The 17,249-nt window shown below is 39.5% G+C and overlaps 1 protein-coding gene across 2 annotated transcripts in view; it reads left to right on the top strand.

The window, feature by feature from the left end:
- The window catches only part of LOC310929123 (LIM and calponin homology domains-containing protein 1-like), an 85,296-nt gene that overhangs the window by 35,847 nt on the left and 32,200 nt on the right, over window positions 1-17,249 (top strand). The window contains exons 3-6 of one of the 2 annotated variants that reach the window (XM_083891834.1): window positions 2,005-2,074; window positions 8,935-9,041; window positions 12,781-12,811; window positions 16,350-16,460. In XM_083891834.1, coding sequence (XP_083747960.1) covers window positions 2,005-2,074; window positions 8,935-9,041; window positions 12,781-12,811; window positions 16,350-16,460 — 319 coding nt within the window. Of the gene's footprint in view, window positions 1-2,004; window positions 2,075-8,934; window positions 9,042-12,780; window positions 12,812-13,659; window positions 13,762-16,349; window positions 16,461-17,249 lie in introns of those variants that run through there. The other variant, XM_083891835.1, reaches the window with a different exon arrangement.

The following is a 17,249-nucleotide window of genomic DNA, read 5'->3' as shown; positions in this document are numbered from 1 at the left end:
TAAATCTGCTGCAAAGATCATAATGATCTCTTCCTGCATTTATGATATAATTAATAACAACAACACATTTATATACATGCCTTTTCATCACGAGTTTCGGTATCCTAACATTCTGACAATCCTGTTAACCCACAGTAACGAAACCTACCTAGTAATTATAGTCGGAACTAACTTCAGCAGTCAAACAGGTTTCCTTTACATACACGCACTGATTTGTCACAGGAGAGACTGACACTCCGTCAAATTGTCCCCCACTGTGGCACTTGAACTTTTTCCTTTTTTGCCTCTCATAATGTGATAAAATGAGACTGAGAAGACAAACACTCGCACTGTCTCTCATTCACATTCCTCTGTGTCAAGTTCAGTTACACAAGCCTCAGTGTTTTCACTGTCTTTATTGCGATAACAGACACAAGGACCAATTTAACAGTGTCCCAACTGGTTTTGGAATTCGTGGAATATCCTGGAACGACTGAGTGTGTAGCGTCTGTCGCACCGCAGGCCTTCAGTATTATGAAATAGCTTTGAAATGCTAAATGCTTCAATGATTGTACTTGAACTTGTATTATTTAGTTACAGGTACAATTTTTCTGACGGATACTGTGATTTAATTTACAATTTGATTAATTTAGGTTAAGTTTCAGTTCAAGTTCACTGTGTTATAGATTCAATGGTTCCACATGACACGAATTAAATATCTTCGAATGTAAGGAGGAGAACATTAACATATGATTTGTTTTACATCACAGCCTTTGCAACTTGCGACTTTAATTTGAAAATGATTGAGAATTAAGAAGTCGTATCATTTTGTATCTGTGCTTATATTTGTTATTATAACTGAACATGTAATTTGTTTCGAGTTGAGATAAAATTTTGAACCCTTGTAAGATTTAAATTTACTTTTGAAGCCAAGTAAGCCAAGTATTTATAGTATCAGGTTGAAATTATTGACCATTCTTACCATGGCAACTGATTAATAATGACTGTTCCTTTTTGGTGTAGTTTTCACCAAACACCCCCTGTGTCACAGTACATTCATCATCACTTCGTCAACTTGCCTAGAAAGAGACTGACATGGAGTAAATCTGTGCAGATGTCTTAAACAGGAACACCTCACTCAGCTGCAGTGATCGCACCTGTGATCCTCTTGGTCAGTGTTTCAAATCCTTAAATTACTGTTGTGATTAATTCATCAGCCTCACATCCCCTGTGTTTGTTGCCTCTGCTGCTTAAGTGCATCGTGTGACCAGATCGTTGACAGTTGTCTGTCATTTTGTTTGTCCTGGCACGCACTTATAAGATGAAGCCTATGTGTCTCTATCTGTGGTTTTAATTCTTGGTGTCTTACATTTAAACAGTGGTTGTCCACAGTGGGCACCAATGGTTTCCCTCCTTAAACTATTTTGTCATCACTGTAAATCTTGTCTCTACTAAAATGTATCATTGTCAAAAAGATGAGGACACAATTTTGAAGATTTTTTTTAACTTTAGGATAAGGTGAACTTCTACATTATTCTCATTCCGGGCAATTTCTTTGAAGGAAAATAAATACCGTCTTCAGTGTTGTGTATAGAGCTGGGAACAGCGTCCTTGTTGAGGTCTCTGGGTTATTCTGGGAAACATAAGGCAGCAAATCTGTATTTGAGATAATGAAGCTGAGTGGGTTTGCTCAAAAAAAGTAAAATTACAGAATGTACTTGCAAAATAACTGATTCTGAACTGCTGTTAACATCACTGAGGCTGAATTACAATACAATAAGTGTAAGAGCGGGAGATGTGAGGAAAATAGCTCAGTGAAAATTGAAACGAGCAGTGATTGTATAATCTTATCCATTTTACAGACACTTCTGTAGAACTCTGCAGAGATTTTACTCTTCCCATGCTGGGTTTTAACTTCACACTGCATTTTATGATATAAAGGATTATCATATTGCAAATCACCATTTTGTTTTTAAAGAGTATTCAGCTAATGGTGTCTTCTTTCCTCTGTCTTTTTTTTATTAGGTTGCTGAGCTCCATTAAACCCGGTCTAGTGAAGAAAATTAACAGACTTCCTACGCCCATTGCTGGCCTGGTAAGTCCTCACTATTTTAAGTAGCTTTTCCACCAAAGCTCATGACTTGCTCTTTGTTGAATCTTTAAACACGGCTGTCGCTTCCTCATTCTTGTGGCCTCTGTTTAAGAGCTTGTTTCTTTCTCAAATACTTTTTGATGTTGCTTTAATTCACTGCTCTCACAATGGTAAAGGTCCAAGGTGTAAGAATTAGTGACATCTAAAGTAAGACTGCAGATTGTAACAAATGGAGTAACTACAGTGACCTTTGCACACCAGGAAGGATGTAATTCTTCTTTGTTTTGCATAATAAGCCTCTGCTTTAAAAAATGATCTCTTCATGTTTGGCTGTAGAAACATGGCAGCAAACGTGGTTGCCTTGGAAGGCCCTTACTTAAGGTATCTAAAAAAATAATAAGTCATTCTTAGTCCATAAAACCTGAATAAGTAATTATACACTTACAGAATTGGTATCAATGATTTCTGTCAATAAGCCCTCCTACATGTTGAACTTTGGACCTTTTAAAAAGTGAATTTCATCTTTAACCTGATCTCATTACGTGACATGGTGGTATAACAGGGGTTTCAGTATGAGACACCCTCACATATGTCTACTTTTACTTTTGAATTGTTTTATGTTTGAAATGCTTGTTGCCTGCTGGGTTAGGGTTAGTGCTGGTGCCTCTGTGGCTGCAGCCCTTCAATTCTGGCTTGTGGTCCTTTTATTGCGTGTCTCTCTCTCCTCTCCTTCACGCTTACTCTGTCAAGTCAATTAAAGGCTGCTCTCAAAAACCTAAATCCAAGATTATGAAGTGTTGTGTCTGTGTGTGTGTGTGTGTGTGGGGGGGGGGGGGTTATTCAGGAATCTCAAGAAAGTTCACTTCCTCCTCTAAATGAGAGCCTGTGGATTTCAGTTGACATGAACACTGCTGTGTTTCAGTTGAGTATAGTGTAATATAGTGGAGTCCCTTCATGATGACCTAAGACCGTGATCTGGCATGAAGTGGCCTTTCAGGAGCAGTAAAGACATGTAAACACAGGCAGAGGGAAAGTCCATATTCAATCTCACGCCAAGTGTGTTTTCTTTCCTCCCTCCTGACTTGCTCTCTACATGTGATGTCTGAAAGTTTGTTCACATTTAAAGGTTTTGTTTTTTTGATTTTTTTGAATTAAAATGTTACAGCAATTTAATATATCATCGATATGGACTGTATTTACAGGTTACGTCCATGACATGACCAAACCATCATTCCATCGTTTCACTATACTTATTTTTACTTAATACTAACAGCAAATGTTGAAGATGTCTGCTTGGTAATAACAGATTATTGACAAGTTAAAAAAGAGCGATTAGGACAGAAGTTGAAGCACTTGAAGACAAAAAGTGTACAGTGACGTGCGGGTATAATTGGGTCAGAACAAGACAGACCAGACAAGGAAGTATGTCCTGGGCTGAAATAGCTTTTCTTATCTTGTGGCGTCACTGATTGGCCGTCACTGACTTTTAACAAGTGGCAGATAATTGCACAGCCACCATTCTTTTCTGACCTTTTCCCACCGTACAATCACAGCTAGAATAACAATTGATGGTCCCATTAGAGCTTACAAACCCAACAACTTCTGCACCACTCTGGCTGTGATAAGTGCATAATTCACAGTGACTTTCTGACACTCTGGGGTTATATTTTTGTTGGGTTTTCTTTTTCATGTCATTGCTCCTTTCTGTCTCGGTACAATAATTTACAAAAGCACTGCTAATTCTATTCCTACCTTTCTAACTCTGAACTTTTGCAGATGCTGTTACACACGAAATTCCCCAGTGAATCTAATCTAATCTCATCTACTTTAATCTGTATGGTGATGTAAACTTTAATTTAATGTACAAACAAATGACACCAAACACTGATATCATCAACATAGAAACTAGACAGACAATACATTTTAAAGAAGATTAAAGGATCTCAAACTTGGTCCCTGTTACAAATAAATGTAACCTTTTAACACCAAGCGTATTGCAGACGAAAAGCTTACTTTGCATTACAGAAGGAAGTTGCAACATAATTTTAAGTTTTTTGTTTATTTTGGCAATATATTTTTAGCAATTTACTTAAATATTTTTATATGTGGTGTCACAAGCCTGTGTGCAGATGCATATGACAAAACAACATTATTATATAAAAAAATCTAATTGGCACCAAAGATAAACATGACAATTACAGGACATAAAAACATAATGTGACCATTACTAATTGGTCCAAAGGGGGGGAATGAATCACAGACTGAGGACAACATGTTTATGCAACATGTAAAAGTTGACATGGGGGGGAGGGGGGGGGGACAGAAAAGAAGTCACACCTTCTGGCTGCACGTGTGCCTAAAGAAAATGAACTTTTATACTTTTAGTTTCATAATTCCTGTTGCTTTTTCTTTCCTCCCTCTGGCTGTGATTAGGGAGGTGAGAAACGCATAAACAAGGGGTCCGCTGTTATCTGGCCCATCGTAATAAAACACAGGCTACTCCCCCTTCCTCTTCCTGTTTGGGGGGGCTAATGGGAAAATGAGTCTCTGAGGAGTTTTGGGCTGTTTTGTAATCAGAGCAGCTACCTCATTGCTGCGGCAGTTGGAGTTGCGTGGGTTCCACGTTCTGCAGGTGAACAGGTCGGTTTGTTGGCGTGTGCTCCGCTCATGTTTTACAGTGTGTAAACTCACGCACTGGTGATCTGCCTGCGAGTTGAATGGCACTGATTCATGTGCTTGGAAAAAAAGTGTTTTTCCGGACGTCAAGTTTTACGGCAACAGGCGTTTGTGTAATTTTTCCTGTGACGCAAGTGTTGGAAAATAAAAACACTTAAGGCTGTTACGTAAAACTGCTGTAATTCTCGGTTTATTCATATTTATTCCTTAATTGTAGAGGATGAATTATTGGTGTCATAAGGTCCCGTTCTATTCAAAACATGCCTGACACTATATTAGGCCACATCCACATTGAAACGGTGAAGTTTTATGTTTTATTGCTATGCTATGTTGTGCTATAGGTTATACATTTTGTTTCGACATTACAAACACGATTAGAGTTAGATCCCAAATCAGGACTCCTGTTTCCTGAGAAACTGTGGTGGGTCTTGTCTTGGTTCTATCAAATAACAATTGCCGTGTGTGTTGTTTCTCGAGGCACATGTTCGCTCTGTTAGATGACTTTTCTTTTAACGCATTACATTTTGGTCGTAAAAGTTATTTATGTGGCCCCTCGCGCTGACCATTCTTCTCCACTTCACACATTTTGTTGTAATTTATTGCTTCATTTTTACACTTGTTAATCTTACCACAGTTTCTTTTATTATTATTTCCACACTGGGGGATGACTTTTGCCCAAATTTATTATGACTGCAGTGGATTGTATTAAAGTCGACCTCTTACCTCCCAATCCTTCTGCAGACACATTCAACTGTCAGTCATGTCTTTGCAGTAGACGCCCAGTTTCCTGTGGCAGTGACCTGCAAAGTCACACACACAAACACGCACACACACACCTCACTATGTTACTTTTTAGGAATAATTACAAGTTGCTACTAAATGAGCCATTTTAATCACTTGTTGTTTATATCTTGATGTTTATTGTTCCTGATCATGCTGAACACCAGCTGACAGAGGAGGGGGGGAGTGTGGGACTTATTTTTTTTTAGCTTCTATTGGTTGTTGATTTGTATGTCAAAAGAATCTCATGGCAGCAGTTGAAATTTGCACAACATGATTTCTGAGAGGAGAGTGTGATTGTTTTTAAATACTTGTGTTGTGCTCAGGGCTTTGATGTTTCATAATTAGATTATCAATAGTTGAATTACTCATATTTTGTGCTTGTGAAATGTTTTCAGGGCTGATTGACTGAGCACACACATCACAAACCATTTGACACACCAGTTGTCTTCCACCAGCGACCAGCAACTCTTGTCTTATTGAGTTTTCTTGTTATTAAAAAAGTTCAGTGTCTTATTTTTCTGCCAACTCTCTCCATTTCAGAGTTCAATATGAAGTTTGAAATGTTCACTCCTGGTGTGTCTTTCCAAACAGATATTCCCAGTTTTTGTTACTTTCTCTACAAAGCTCATCCAGTTTGGATCTGTTTGAAAGGAAACAATATCATCCCCTTTGTCAGCTTGTGACCTTATTGTTCAGAGTAATCACATGTTACTGATCCACATACTATTATAATTGGATGCAAATGAGCAAAGAGCCCTTCACTGAGAGGTCAAACGTGACTTTGGTCTGGTTTGTGCGTCTGTGCATACGTGTGTGTGTTTGTGACTCAGTTAATCCCACTATAGGTGTGTTCTCCCTGGGGTAAAGCAGTCATGAGATTACTGTGTCGGTGACAAAGAAAACTGTGTGTGTGCATGTGTGCGATAGTGTGTGTGCGTCCGTGCGTGTTTGTGTATCTGTGGGTGGGGTTGCTTCATCAGGAGTGCAGAGTTGTAGCTGTCCAGAAAACACAGGAAGCTGCAGGGTGGGTTTTGAGGAGGTGTTTTGCAACAAATGGCAAAGGATCGTGAGAAAAACTGTTTCCAAGTGTGTGTTTGTGTGTGTGTGTGTGTGTGTGTGTCTACTTGTATTCGTTCGGATCTTTTTGGCATAAACACTGACATTTTCAGGGCCAGTAGTCCTCATGGAGTCCAAACCCTGCTCTAAATAAGGCACAATCTCAATTTTGCGTAACTTTTTAGGCTGTCCAAATGAATGGAAGTGTCCCTAAGAGAATAGTTTATATTTATTTATTTATAATACGAAATAATATAAATTGCTTATATTTGCACACAAACAGCTATTGATAGTGCTTTTAACCTCTGCATTTAACCCATCCTTATTTCACACCAGTAATAAACACACACAGATCGGGTACAGGAGCAGTGGGCAGCACTTGTGTGTCCGGGGAGGGATTGAGGGTTGTTGCCTTGCTCAGGGGCACTCCAGCCTTTGACCTGTCCAGAATCCCTCTGGCTGGATGTGAAGTTGATTAAACAACATTTTTTTTATTATTTACTTTGTTCATGGTGTATGTAAATATAAGCAACATTGTATTTGTGTTTCAGTCTGTGAGAGAGATAGAGGGTGCCCAGGACAATCAGGGTGTGGAGAGGAAATAGTGACACCCAGAAAGGGTGGGGGGGATGGAGGAGGGAAGGACTTCTGGCTGTGGCCCTCAGAGGGATAGAGAGACAGAAACAAAGAGAGGGAGAGGGAGAACCTGGGAACGAGAGAGGAGAGCTCAGCTCAGGTTGCACCCAACAAAGAGTCTGTCAGAGAGAGCGGAGATGTGAGTAGAGAGGAAGACTGAGATGATGGAGAGAGACTGAAGCCCCGAGACGGAGAAAGTGCAGGTGAATCAGGAGAGATAAAAAAAGAAGAAAAACAACTGGGAAAGAATACACTTGAAGGAAAGATAAAGTGAAGACAGAAAGTTGGAATTATCTGAGGGAGGAGGTGAAGGTGAGCTGGACACGAACCTTGGTGGTGTCGCATTGCTGTTGAGCAGGTAGCCTAACCCTGATTTTCATGTTGTGCACAGACTCTGTGTGTGTTCATGTGTCTGAGGGCCACAGTGTCTGCACTCTTTTCGTATTCTTTTTGTTGCACTTTTTCCATGTTTTTTTAATTTTTTTTTTTTATCTCTGACAGACAGATTTGTATCCAAATGTCTACAGAATCCTGCTTTCAATCGATTTTTTTTTTTTCAGTAGTCGACCTTAAAGCTGCACTAGTGTTGTTTTTGATGTTATTATTTGGCCTCTGTTCATGTAGTCATAAACTAACATGATCCGTTTGCTGCATCTTTCATCTGAAAATGGGCTCTGTCTGGAAATACTATCAGACCTGACTGGGGGAGCTTATATTTTTATAATTTCATTTATCTCTTACAACTGCTGAACAACCAGGTACTTGGGTGATTCCTTGTGTTTTCACTCTGCAGGTGTGTTGCTTGAAATGCACATTATTGCTGTTTTCTCTTACTGTCATAATATAGAACGTATCACTCCCCGTGTCTAACAAGGGAATGTCGAGAGGTGTTGATAGATGTAAACACCACTACACTGTGAAACACGGAGCGAGTCATGTGGAGCTTAGGCTTCATCAGCATGAATCTGAGAGACATTTTTGCTTATATTAAAAAGTTACACACTGCAGTTTTTAAGAGGGAGGATATTTTGGAGTTCAGACTATGTAATCAGAGCTTGTGTGATGGCTGCACTTCCGCATGAATCATGTCAGCCGTTTTGTCTTTTAGATAAAATAGAAACAGATGGGAAAATATTTTATAAAGCCAAAAAGGAGTGATGTTGTGGGATAACTGTTACTTTCTTTATGCGGGTAGGACGTTTGTTTCCACAGATGTCGGGATTAAAATAACATTTGTCTCATATCAGTATAGATACTCATGGCTGCGCTACTGTATCAGTATAATACAAAGTTGTTATGGATTTATTCCTAGTCTCCAGTTAGGTTTGGATGAAGGGTAACTGGAGACTTCATTATGTCAATGAGAATAGACAAAGTGGAAGTACAGGTTTCGTGTGAGTGAAATCCTTCAGCTGAGTGTCCCATGTGTGACTTATTGTGTAACCTGCTTCATAAATATAGTCGCTGTGTTAGTAATGCGTTTTCAACAATACAATTTATAGAAAACGGTAGTTTACATTAGTTGTAATTCATCTCACACTGGGGAGAAATGTGTTTTTTTTTAAGCAGGAGAAAGGTCTTAGGTAGTAGGACAAGCAATACGTGATGAAAATAAGACTATATTTCCATGATATTCACTATTGAGTTCAGAGAAATGTTTGTGCAGTGAATGGATGTGACCTTGCTCTGTTTTTTGTGTCTGCTTGTCGTAGGACAACCTCAGTGTGTTTCTTCGCGGCTGTGAGGAGTTGGGACTGAAAGGCTCTCAGCTGTTTGACCCTGGAGACCTGCAGGACACGTCAACACGCCCAACCGCCAAGTAAGTAACCACCAATTTGCTTGTTTTTTGTTTTGTGTACACAGTTTCGTTTTACTCCATAGCCAAAGTATTTACCTTTTTAAACAAGTTGCGTAACTTGTCATTAAAGCTGTAAAAAGGCAAGATAATAATTGTGTTATTGGTTCATAAGCGCAGTGTAAATCTAGTGATCTGAGAGATATACTGTAGACTTCTGCTCCTCATCTGTATGTTGCATTATACTTGTAGTTTGTTTTTTTTGAGGCTAAAATAGGTTTGGCAGTTGTAAATATGTGACATGCAAATCATCGAATATCAACTTTAAAGTATAAAAAAGGCCACAGGGGTTATAAAGCACGTTGACAGCAAAACAAAAGCATAGATCAGGCTCAGGAGACGATAAAAGCTGTCAGACAGAGCCAGACAAAATCAGCAGACGGATAATGTGAAACATTAAAAGGTACCAATAAATTACATTTGAATAAATATAGTTTGGGCTCTATAAATAGATTTAAAAGACATCATTCAGACTGTAATCTCTGGATATAAATCATATATTCTCACCACCACTTTTACTGTGATTGACTTCTCGACTGTATCACATGACCTTTATCAGCATATGTATTCTGCACACTTGTCATGGAGTTGTGGATGATCACATTACTTTGCTCTTAAAAGGCTTCTCATCCCTGTTCACTTTAAAGCAGGGATGTGAAGTTCACTTCAAAGTCTATTCCAGACCTTGGAAATCACTGCTCTGGAGCTTTTGAGTGTATTTTTGATTCTGTTCATTCAATTGTATTTGCATTTGTAAATTTACAGATCACAATTGGACCTGATGTGCCTCATAATCTGTACATGTAGTGACATCCTCTATCCTTACACCCTCGGTACAGAGGAGGCTTTCTTCTCTGGCTTGATATATTTGAGATGGGTACCAAGGCTTTTTAGGTTTTAGGTCAATGCTAGCACAATAGTTCCATTCTTCTGCCATCCCATCAGTTGAAGTGCTACTAATTGTGTTATTTGATGTGTGGGGGTGGAAGGTAAAACAGACCAAAACACAAAACCTGTGTGATCTGCAGAATATGCTGCCTGCTCTCCAGTGATCGGTGAAGTTTCCTTAATCTATGATGACACATTGTGGTCTTTTTATGACTTAATATTATACATTTCTAACTTTGCAAATCGAATTATGTTTGTTATCGATGGCAGCAGATGCATGTTAAGAACAAAGACGTGTTTAATTCGTCATTTGACTTGAGTTTTGATGAGGAACATAATTCAGTCGCGTCTTAATAGGTAGCTTCTTTGTGATGCTAATTCTGCATTTCTTTGTGCGTCTGTCAATCTGTGCATCGCACAAACACCCAACAAGTAAATGAGAATCAATGGAAGTTTGTTTGAGTCTGTGTCGTGAAGCGACAATGGCATATCTGTTCGACACAACTGGTCTCTGTACAAACACAAGAGGCTTTTAAATCACTTGCCGAAGAGTGACTTTTTGTTGCTTGGTAACAAAGCCAAGTCCATGTGGTTATTTTTTTATATATCGATACTGTATGTGTTTGTGTGGAACTGTGGGAGTGTGTGTGTATTTGTGTGTGTGTGTGAGAGAGAGGGGGATACAGCTCTAATGCAGGCAGGCAGTGCATCAGAGAGGTGTCATTCACACAAGGGTTCAGAAAGGTGCTGCTTGAGATGGAGGAGAGAGGGGGACAGGGCTAATGTTAGCTGCTCCACTGGCTCTGGCAGGACAAAGAGTTGATTGAAAGCACTGCAGTGTGCGTGTGTGTGTGTGCATGAGTGTGTTTGTGTGTTTTACTGTGTTTATGTAGCCTGTGTGCATGTGTACTCTAACAAACCTTCACTGACCAGCCATAATATTAAAACCAGCTGTCCATTGTCAGTGTGTGTCAAGTATGGATTATTTGCGATTTTCTTATTCAAAATGGCCAATTCCAATTGTTGTTGTCCCCCCCCCCCCAAACCTCAAAAAAAGTGTACTGTCGTAGAGGAGAAGAGAAACCAGAAAGTATGCACATTAAAGCGACAAATAATTTGTATCATTAAAAATTCAAGAGATTAAATTGAGGCTTTAAATAGTTTGCAATCATCTGATTCTTTAATACAGCGTAGAAGTTGACCTGACCCTCAATACCCTTAATATCAAATGCTACTTCACGGGGTAAATAATAATTATGTTATTTGAAGGTTTATTTGTTGTTTTGTGAAAAGTAATATATCCACACAATATCTCAAAACTAATAGGAAATATTGGTCTTGTTGTTTCATTGGCCGTGTGCTATTTTCAGTTGTTATGTAACCATGTGTCGTACAGGATTTTCCTGCAGGAAGCAGTTGTGAGTCTTCTTTCCTCCAGTCACACTGGACAGGTGTTTACTCATCTGAGAAACTGTTTTAGACAGGCAGGTGTAAAGATGGATTGGACTGAAATAGTCTGCATGTTGATGGAAACTGATCAAAGTGATGGAAAGGAGATCTAGTTTGAGAAGTTTAGCAAATTAAACAGCTTTGGATTGATGAGAGGGGAAAACAACCTAAAGGTGTTTCCTTCACACCCTGAATTGCTGTTCCACAATAACAAGATCAGATAAATATATATAACTGTGACTCCACCATTGGTGAGCACAATTGTTTTTATACTTTTAGCTGAAAAATACACAATTATATTGACAATTATGATGAACTTATTTTCTTCACACAACAGTCTGAGAATTACGTTTATGTAACAGCCTGCAGCACAGAAACTGACACAAACAAACAGAAACTGAGACTAAAACAATAGAAAAGCATAGATGTTTACACAGGCTTGGTCCTGAAATATGATCTAATATCTCATGGAATCTCATGGGTTTGTCCTTCAGATTAATCTCTACAATGTAACCGCAGAGAAAAGCTACCTGTCTCGGTGTTTATTCAGTCAGCTGACAAAGAAAGGAGGATGATGTTGATGAGGAGGAGTATATACACATCGTGCCCTTTGGCTACTTCCTCTTCTTCTCACATTCTTTTCTTTCTCAGGTCAAAACTGTCATGAAAAAAAAGGCTTCACTCGTCAGTCTTTGTCATGTCAGATTTACTGTATATATAGCTGTGTGTGTATACAAGTACAAACAACTATGCAATTTAAATTTTGGTAAAACGTTCAATATATTAATGCCATTGTTATGAGTGAAGCCAATATAACGTGTTTCCTTCATCACTGATGGCACATCGTGCTCATTTTATGCCCTAATATATTTCTTGCTTCTAATACCATCTTTTATTTCTCTTGTGACTTCTAATGGTGATGGAGGTGGTGATTTGCATATTTGTGGTGCTCTTCTTCTGCCTCTCTTTCCTCCCTTATCGTGTGCGTTGGGGTCACTTTCTGACTGCTGCCTCGCTCCACTTCCCCATTTATAGCTTCGAGTGGCGAGCCGCAAGATCCACATCTTTTCATTTTGGCAGCACATGTGGCGCTAAGTGGCCACTGCTGTGGCGTTTCTTCACTGCACCTCTCAAAGTTCACTTGGCAGTCAAAGCATCCGTGCGCCGCCGAGTCAAAAACAGGAGTTGTCTTTGTGAATGAAACACTGGCGCAATACAGCAGCTTTAGGTATTTAGTTTTTGCTGCTTTCTTGCATTTTATTTGAAGGACTTTGTGTGTCTTTAACTGTGTCAGTGGTTAAACTTTAATATATTACAGTAAATAAACCACAGAACTCATTGTCTCTTTCTGTCTCCCTCTCCCCAGGGGAAGCGACTGCAGCCGAAAACTCAAGAATGTAAGTGAAGCTTCTGGATTACAGTGGGATAATTTGTTTGTGTGCTAAATGTATGTTTGAATGGAAGCTGTGATTATGGCCCAGTCTTTGTTTGTATGCTGTGGTTGTCATGTTTTATTCCAGCTGCTCTTGTCTTGCCTGTTTCACCTCTGTCTGGACTTTATCAGCCTTTTCTAGCTTCAACTTTTAGACTCTTCTCTATTTTATATCCAACTAAAGCGCTGTGTTAGTGGTGGGACCACTTTAGTGATGTGGACTTGTCTGATCTCACACTGATGCCACATATTTACAGACCAATCCATATTCAAGCCAGATACATAGTTTGAATTAATACATCAAATATGTGATATCAACCATTTGTAACTTTATTCAGCGTAATCTTTGCTCTTTTTCAGCTCTTATCTCATACCTGCTCTACATGATTCCCCAACTTATTTTACAGTTTTATTTTACTTCTTTTTTTACTTTATTAATTAATTACTGAGTTTTCACTGCACTTCTTTTCTTGTTTGTTAAGTTTTATGTCCCGATCACTGTCTCCACTCATGTTTGTCACCATCCCTTTCCCCCCCTTCTTCAAACAATGCTGCTTTAAGAAGTACAACACATGGGAATGGTAGCCCGGCCCACTCTGCAGTCAAAGCAGGGCTCCCTCTCTCCCATCTCTCCACCTCTTTCTCTCTCTCTCTCTCTGTGATGCTGCTGTGCACCACACAAGTGAATGTGTTGAGCTGCAGAGCTGGTCCTGGGCTGCTCGAGCTCTTTCAGCTGACTCCACACTGGGGAATCTCGGCTACACTCGGTAAAAGCCAGATTTTTCAAGCACCAGGGCCTACAAATACCCAGCAGCCACGGCTACTACGACATGCTGTGGATTTATCCTGCAGACTCAGGCTGAGGACTGGGATTTGACAGCAGCTGTTTTGTTGCTGCACGTCACATTTTGAGAGGTGAAGAAACTGCAGCAGGTGGAATTTGCTGATGTGGTGAAAAACAAGGTGTTCGGCAAACAGATGCGATTTTAAAACAAAGAGTGTTTTGCATGAATGGGTGGAATATAGCTGTAGTCATGAGATGACTGTGAATGCTGACTGTGTATGTGTGTAGTGAAATATGTATGTGTGTATGGAGCAGTGCAGGTTTGCATATAGTGACAGGGGCTTGAAAGTGGCCTTGCATGGACGTGTGTGTGTGTTGTCAACACTTTTGGTGCTTTTTGAGGTTCATTCTTGCGTTTGCGTTACTTCAGGGTGTTTGGACATGAAACAAAGATATGATTGTTGTTTCGCAGTGGAACCTCTTTGACAGGTCTTTCTGCTTGTGTCAAAGAGAGAGAGAGAGGGAGAGAGACTACTGCTGAGACTGAAGTGGCAAAGCTGCCGTGACACTGCATCACTTCACTGTCAGCATCTTTGTTTATATTACCGTCAGTCAAAAATCGTCTTCAGTGTGTTTTTTTTGTTTAGTTTAGATTTTTGGTTGTTGAAGGTGTCTGTGCTTTAATGCAGTTGTTTTGCTGTGTGGTGTCATGTTGCATGTCTAAATCACTTGGGGTCACACAGCTGTGAAATATTGTAGTTGGGCACCAAATAAGGAATCAATATTGATGCAGTTAAAGCACACTAGTAAGCAGCTGAAACACAATTGCTGCTGACCCACTTCCAGTGGGAGCTGGCACCAATCTGTTCATTGTGTTGGTGACAGAGAAGCAATACACGGCACTGCTCAGTGGAGTGAAATTTTCCCGATAATGGGAATAATAGGGATCAACGTTATTGGACTTTTTACCAGGAGTGTTTTGGGCATTAATTGATACAAAAACACGTTTTTCCATGCGCCCAACTGGTCAAGAGATGTGAGATGTGTAGTCTCTTAAGTGAAATTCAAATATTTTTCATACTCCTTTCAACAAAATTTTCTTCATTAAGCACAATAAATAAATGCAAAAAAGAGTTGTAGATATTGGTGCTACTGTTTAATAGCACTTTTCAAAAAATTGGAGGGAAGCATTGAAGCATCAGTGAACACAGTTTGCATTGTTTTGCATTTTTCAGATTTTTTGTGATGGGGATTTCCCCGTGTGTTTGAAGCCTGCAGCTTTGTGCAAATTTATAGCTCAGGTGATGATGTTGATGTTATGATGATCTTTTCCTTGCCCTAAGCAGGTGCTTTTTCAGCCTCAACTTAACCACAGATTATTAACTTTGGCAAAGCACAGCGACTGCGGTAATTACAGTGACGTAACCACATTCATTATGGATGGAATTAGTTCTCATCACACTCATTTCCTAATTTATGCCAAAAGTGTGAGAAGTTTTTAAAACTATACAAGTAAATTAGCAACTGAATCTATGTTGAGAAATGCAAGCTCACACATGCAGAGCTGTGGTGTGCATGAACCAACAATTGCATTGTGATCAGAATGAGTTGCAGCTCAGAGAGGGTGGAAAAGATAAATTTTCCCCTCAACACATCAAACACAAAAGCACTTTGTTTCCTTCTGATCTCTCAGCCAGTTGCTTTGCTCTTCCTCGAAGTGTGTTTAAATGACGGAGGATGTTTGCACTGACGCTACGACTGAAATAAACACATTAAGCCATGCTGAGCTTTCTTATCAAAGCAATCCCTGTAGAGTGCCGGTTGACATGGACACAGTAAATATAGCCAGGAACACTTGGCCAGCAGTGCTAAAAGGTGCAGCTCTGTGCGATCTCCCCTATGGCTACAGTTGATGGTACATTCTGCATTTTAGGTGTTTGTCAACTCAAAGTCTTGACTAGTGTGAACTAAGTCCCATTCAGCATTAATTCATGGCACAATATGTTCTTCAGCTGCTGATTTTTACAGGGTTACAGTGTTGATATTTGACCTTGTCATGAACACACCCAGGGCAAAGCAGACGAAGAACCAAAAATAAATTACTTTGGTCCCTCTGGTTGATCAGAAAAGCCTGTGGGCTGTTTTCAAGGTCGGAACAATGCCTCACTCCTGTCATGTTTGTGCAGGACGCCTTGGCTAACGTGCAACTTCTTCAGAAGAGACTGGATTATTATGTGCAGGAAACACCTTGTATTGGGTTGGTAGGAGAAATAAATGAAAGGAACAAAGTAGATAATGATTTCATGTGTTTTGCTTCATGCACTTTTACCTTCTTTCAGTACAAGCAAGGATGGACAAAATGTTACCTTTACCTGTGCAAGAAAAGAAACTGAGTCATTTCATACGCTGGCATGCTTGTTCTGTAATCACATGCTGTAGTTTTACAAGATTTAGTTGAATAAATGTGCTTAAATTTAACTTGGAATTAATCAATTTTCACATTTGAACTGGGAGGGTTATAAATGGGCACACTTGCATAAGATTTAAAATAAAGCCCTATCCATTCCTACTCTATATATAATAGCTAATACATGGTGATTTACAGTGCGTTTAATTGGGCTGAATTCTCTGGACTTCGTCTGCTGTAAAGGCCTGAAAAGCCTAAAATAAACAATCTCATTAGTTTCATAACCTGACTTTATTTGTTTTGTCGTTTAAGGTTTTAATCACCATCTACTGGTTGGGTCGTGCTGCCAACGGCTGTACCTCCTACAACGGGCCCACGCTGGACCTGAAAGAGTTTGAAGGCCTGCTGTCACAGATGCGAAAGGTTTGTTTGTTGAGTGGAATTTGGAAGTCTGGAATGTGAAGAAGTAAGACATTGATACTGGAATGGTTGTGCACTGATGGCATTATTTGTGCTAAGTGTAGGTGAAACCATCTTATCATATAACAGCTGCTGTGATGTTCCATGGTTATGATGGGCTCTAGTTTCATTCACCCTACAGAATCAAACCGGCACAGACGTACAGACACTTGTAAAAACAGCACTTTCACAGCCATGATGTCACTCTCATGCAATTTATTCCATGATGTGACATTTCTCTGCTGTTCTATAAACCTGAGGAATTACTGCCAACTCGGTACAACCACTTTACCAGATGTTCCCACAGTTGAAGCTGACCAAAACAACGCCACGTTTTTATGATACAAAAAAAAAGGAAAAGAAAATCAGGTGCACATATTCAGGATGAAACTGGCATTTACCACTTCATGTGGAATATGTGTTAAATGTGGATATAAATTTAAAATAATTTAAAAAGCAGGGGGAGGCAAGTGAATTTTCAGCTGTAGTTATTCTGCTTAGATTTATGAACCAACGTCACACCCATAGATTGTGGATAAAGGTGGTGAGAACAGGTGGTTTACAGTCTGGACTCATGCTTGTGATTAAAATAAAAATGTGGATTTATAGGGATATATATATGCTCGCTCACCAATCTTACCTACTTAACTCAAACTTCTTTGTGAAAGACAAATTATCGTGTTGGTGTTTTTGGTCAAAAATCACTATCATAGGGCAACTTTGTGATGTCATTGCTTCACCAATGCAAGGTTT

Source organism: Microchirus variegatus (genome assembly GCF_963457635.1).
Source record: "Microchirus variegatus genome assembly, chromosome: 6".
Lineage (NCBI taxonomy): Eukaryota > Metazoa > Chordata > Actinopteri > Pleuronectiformes > Soleidae > Microchirus > Microchirus variegatus.
This window is presented reverse-complemented; position numbering and strand designations above follow the sequence as displayed.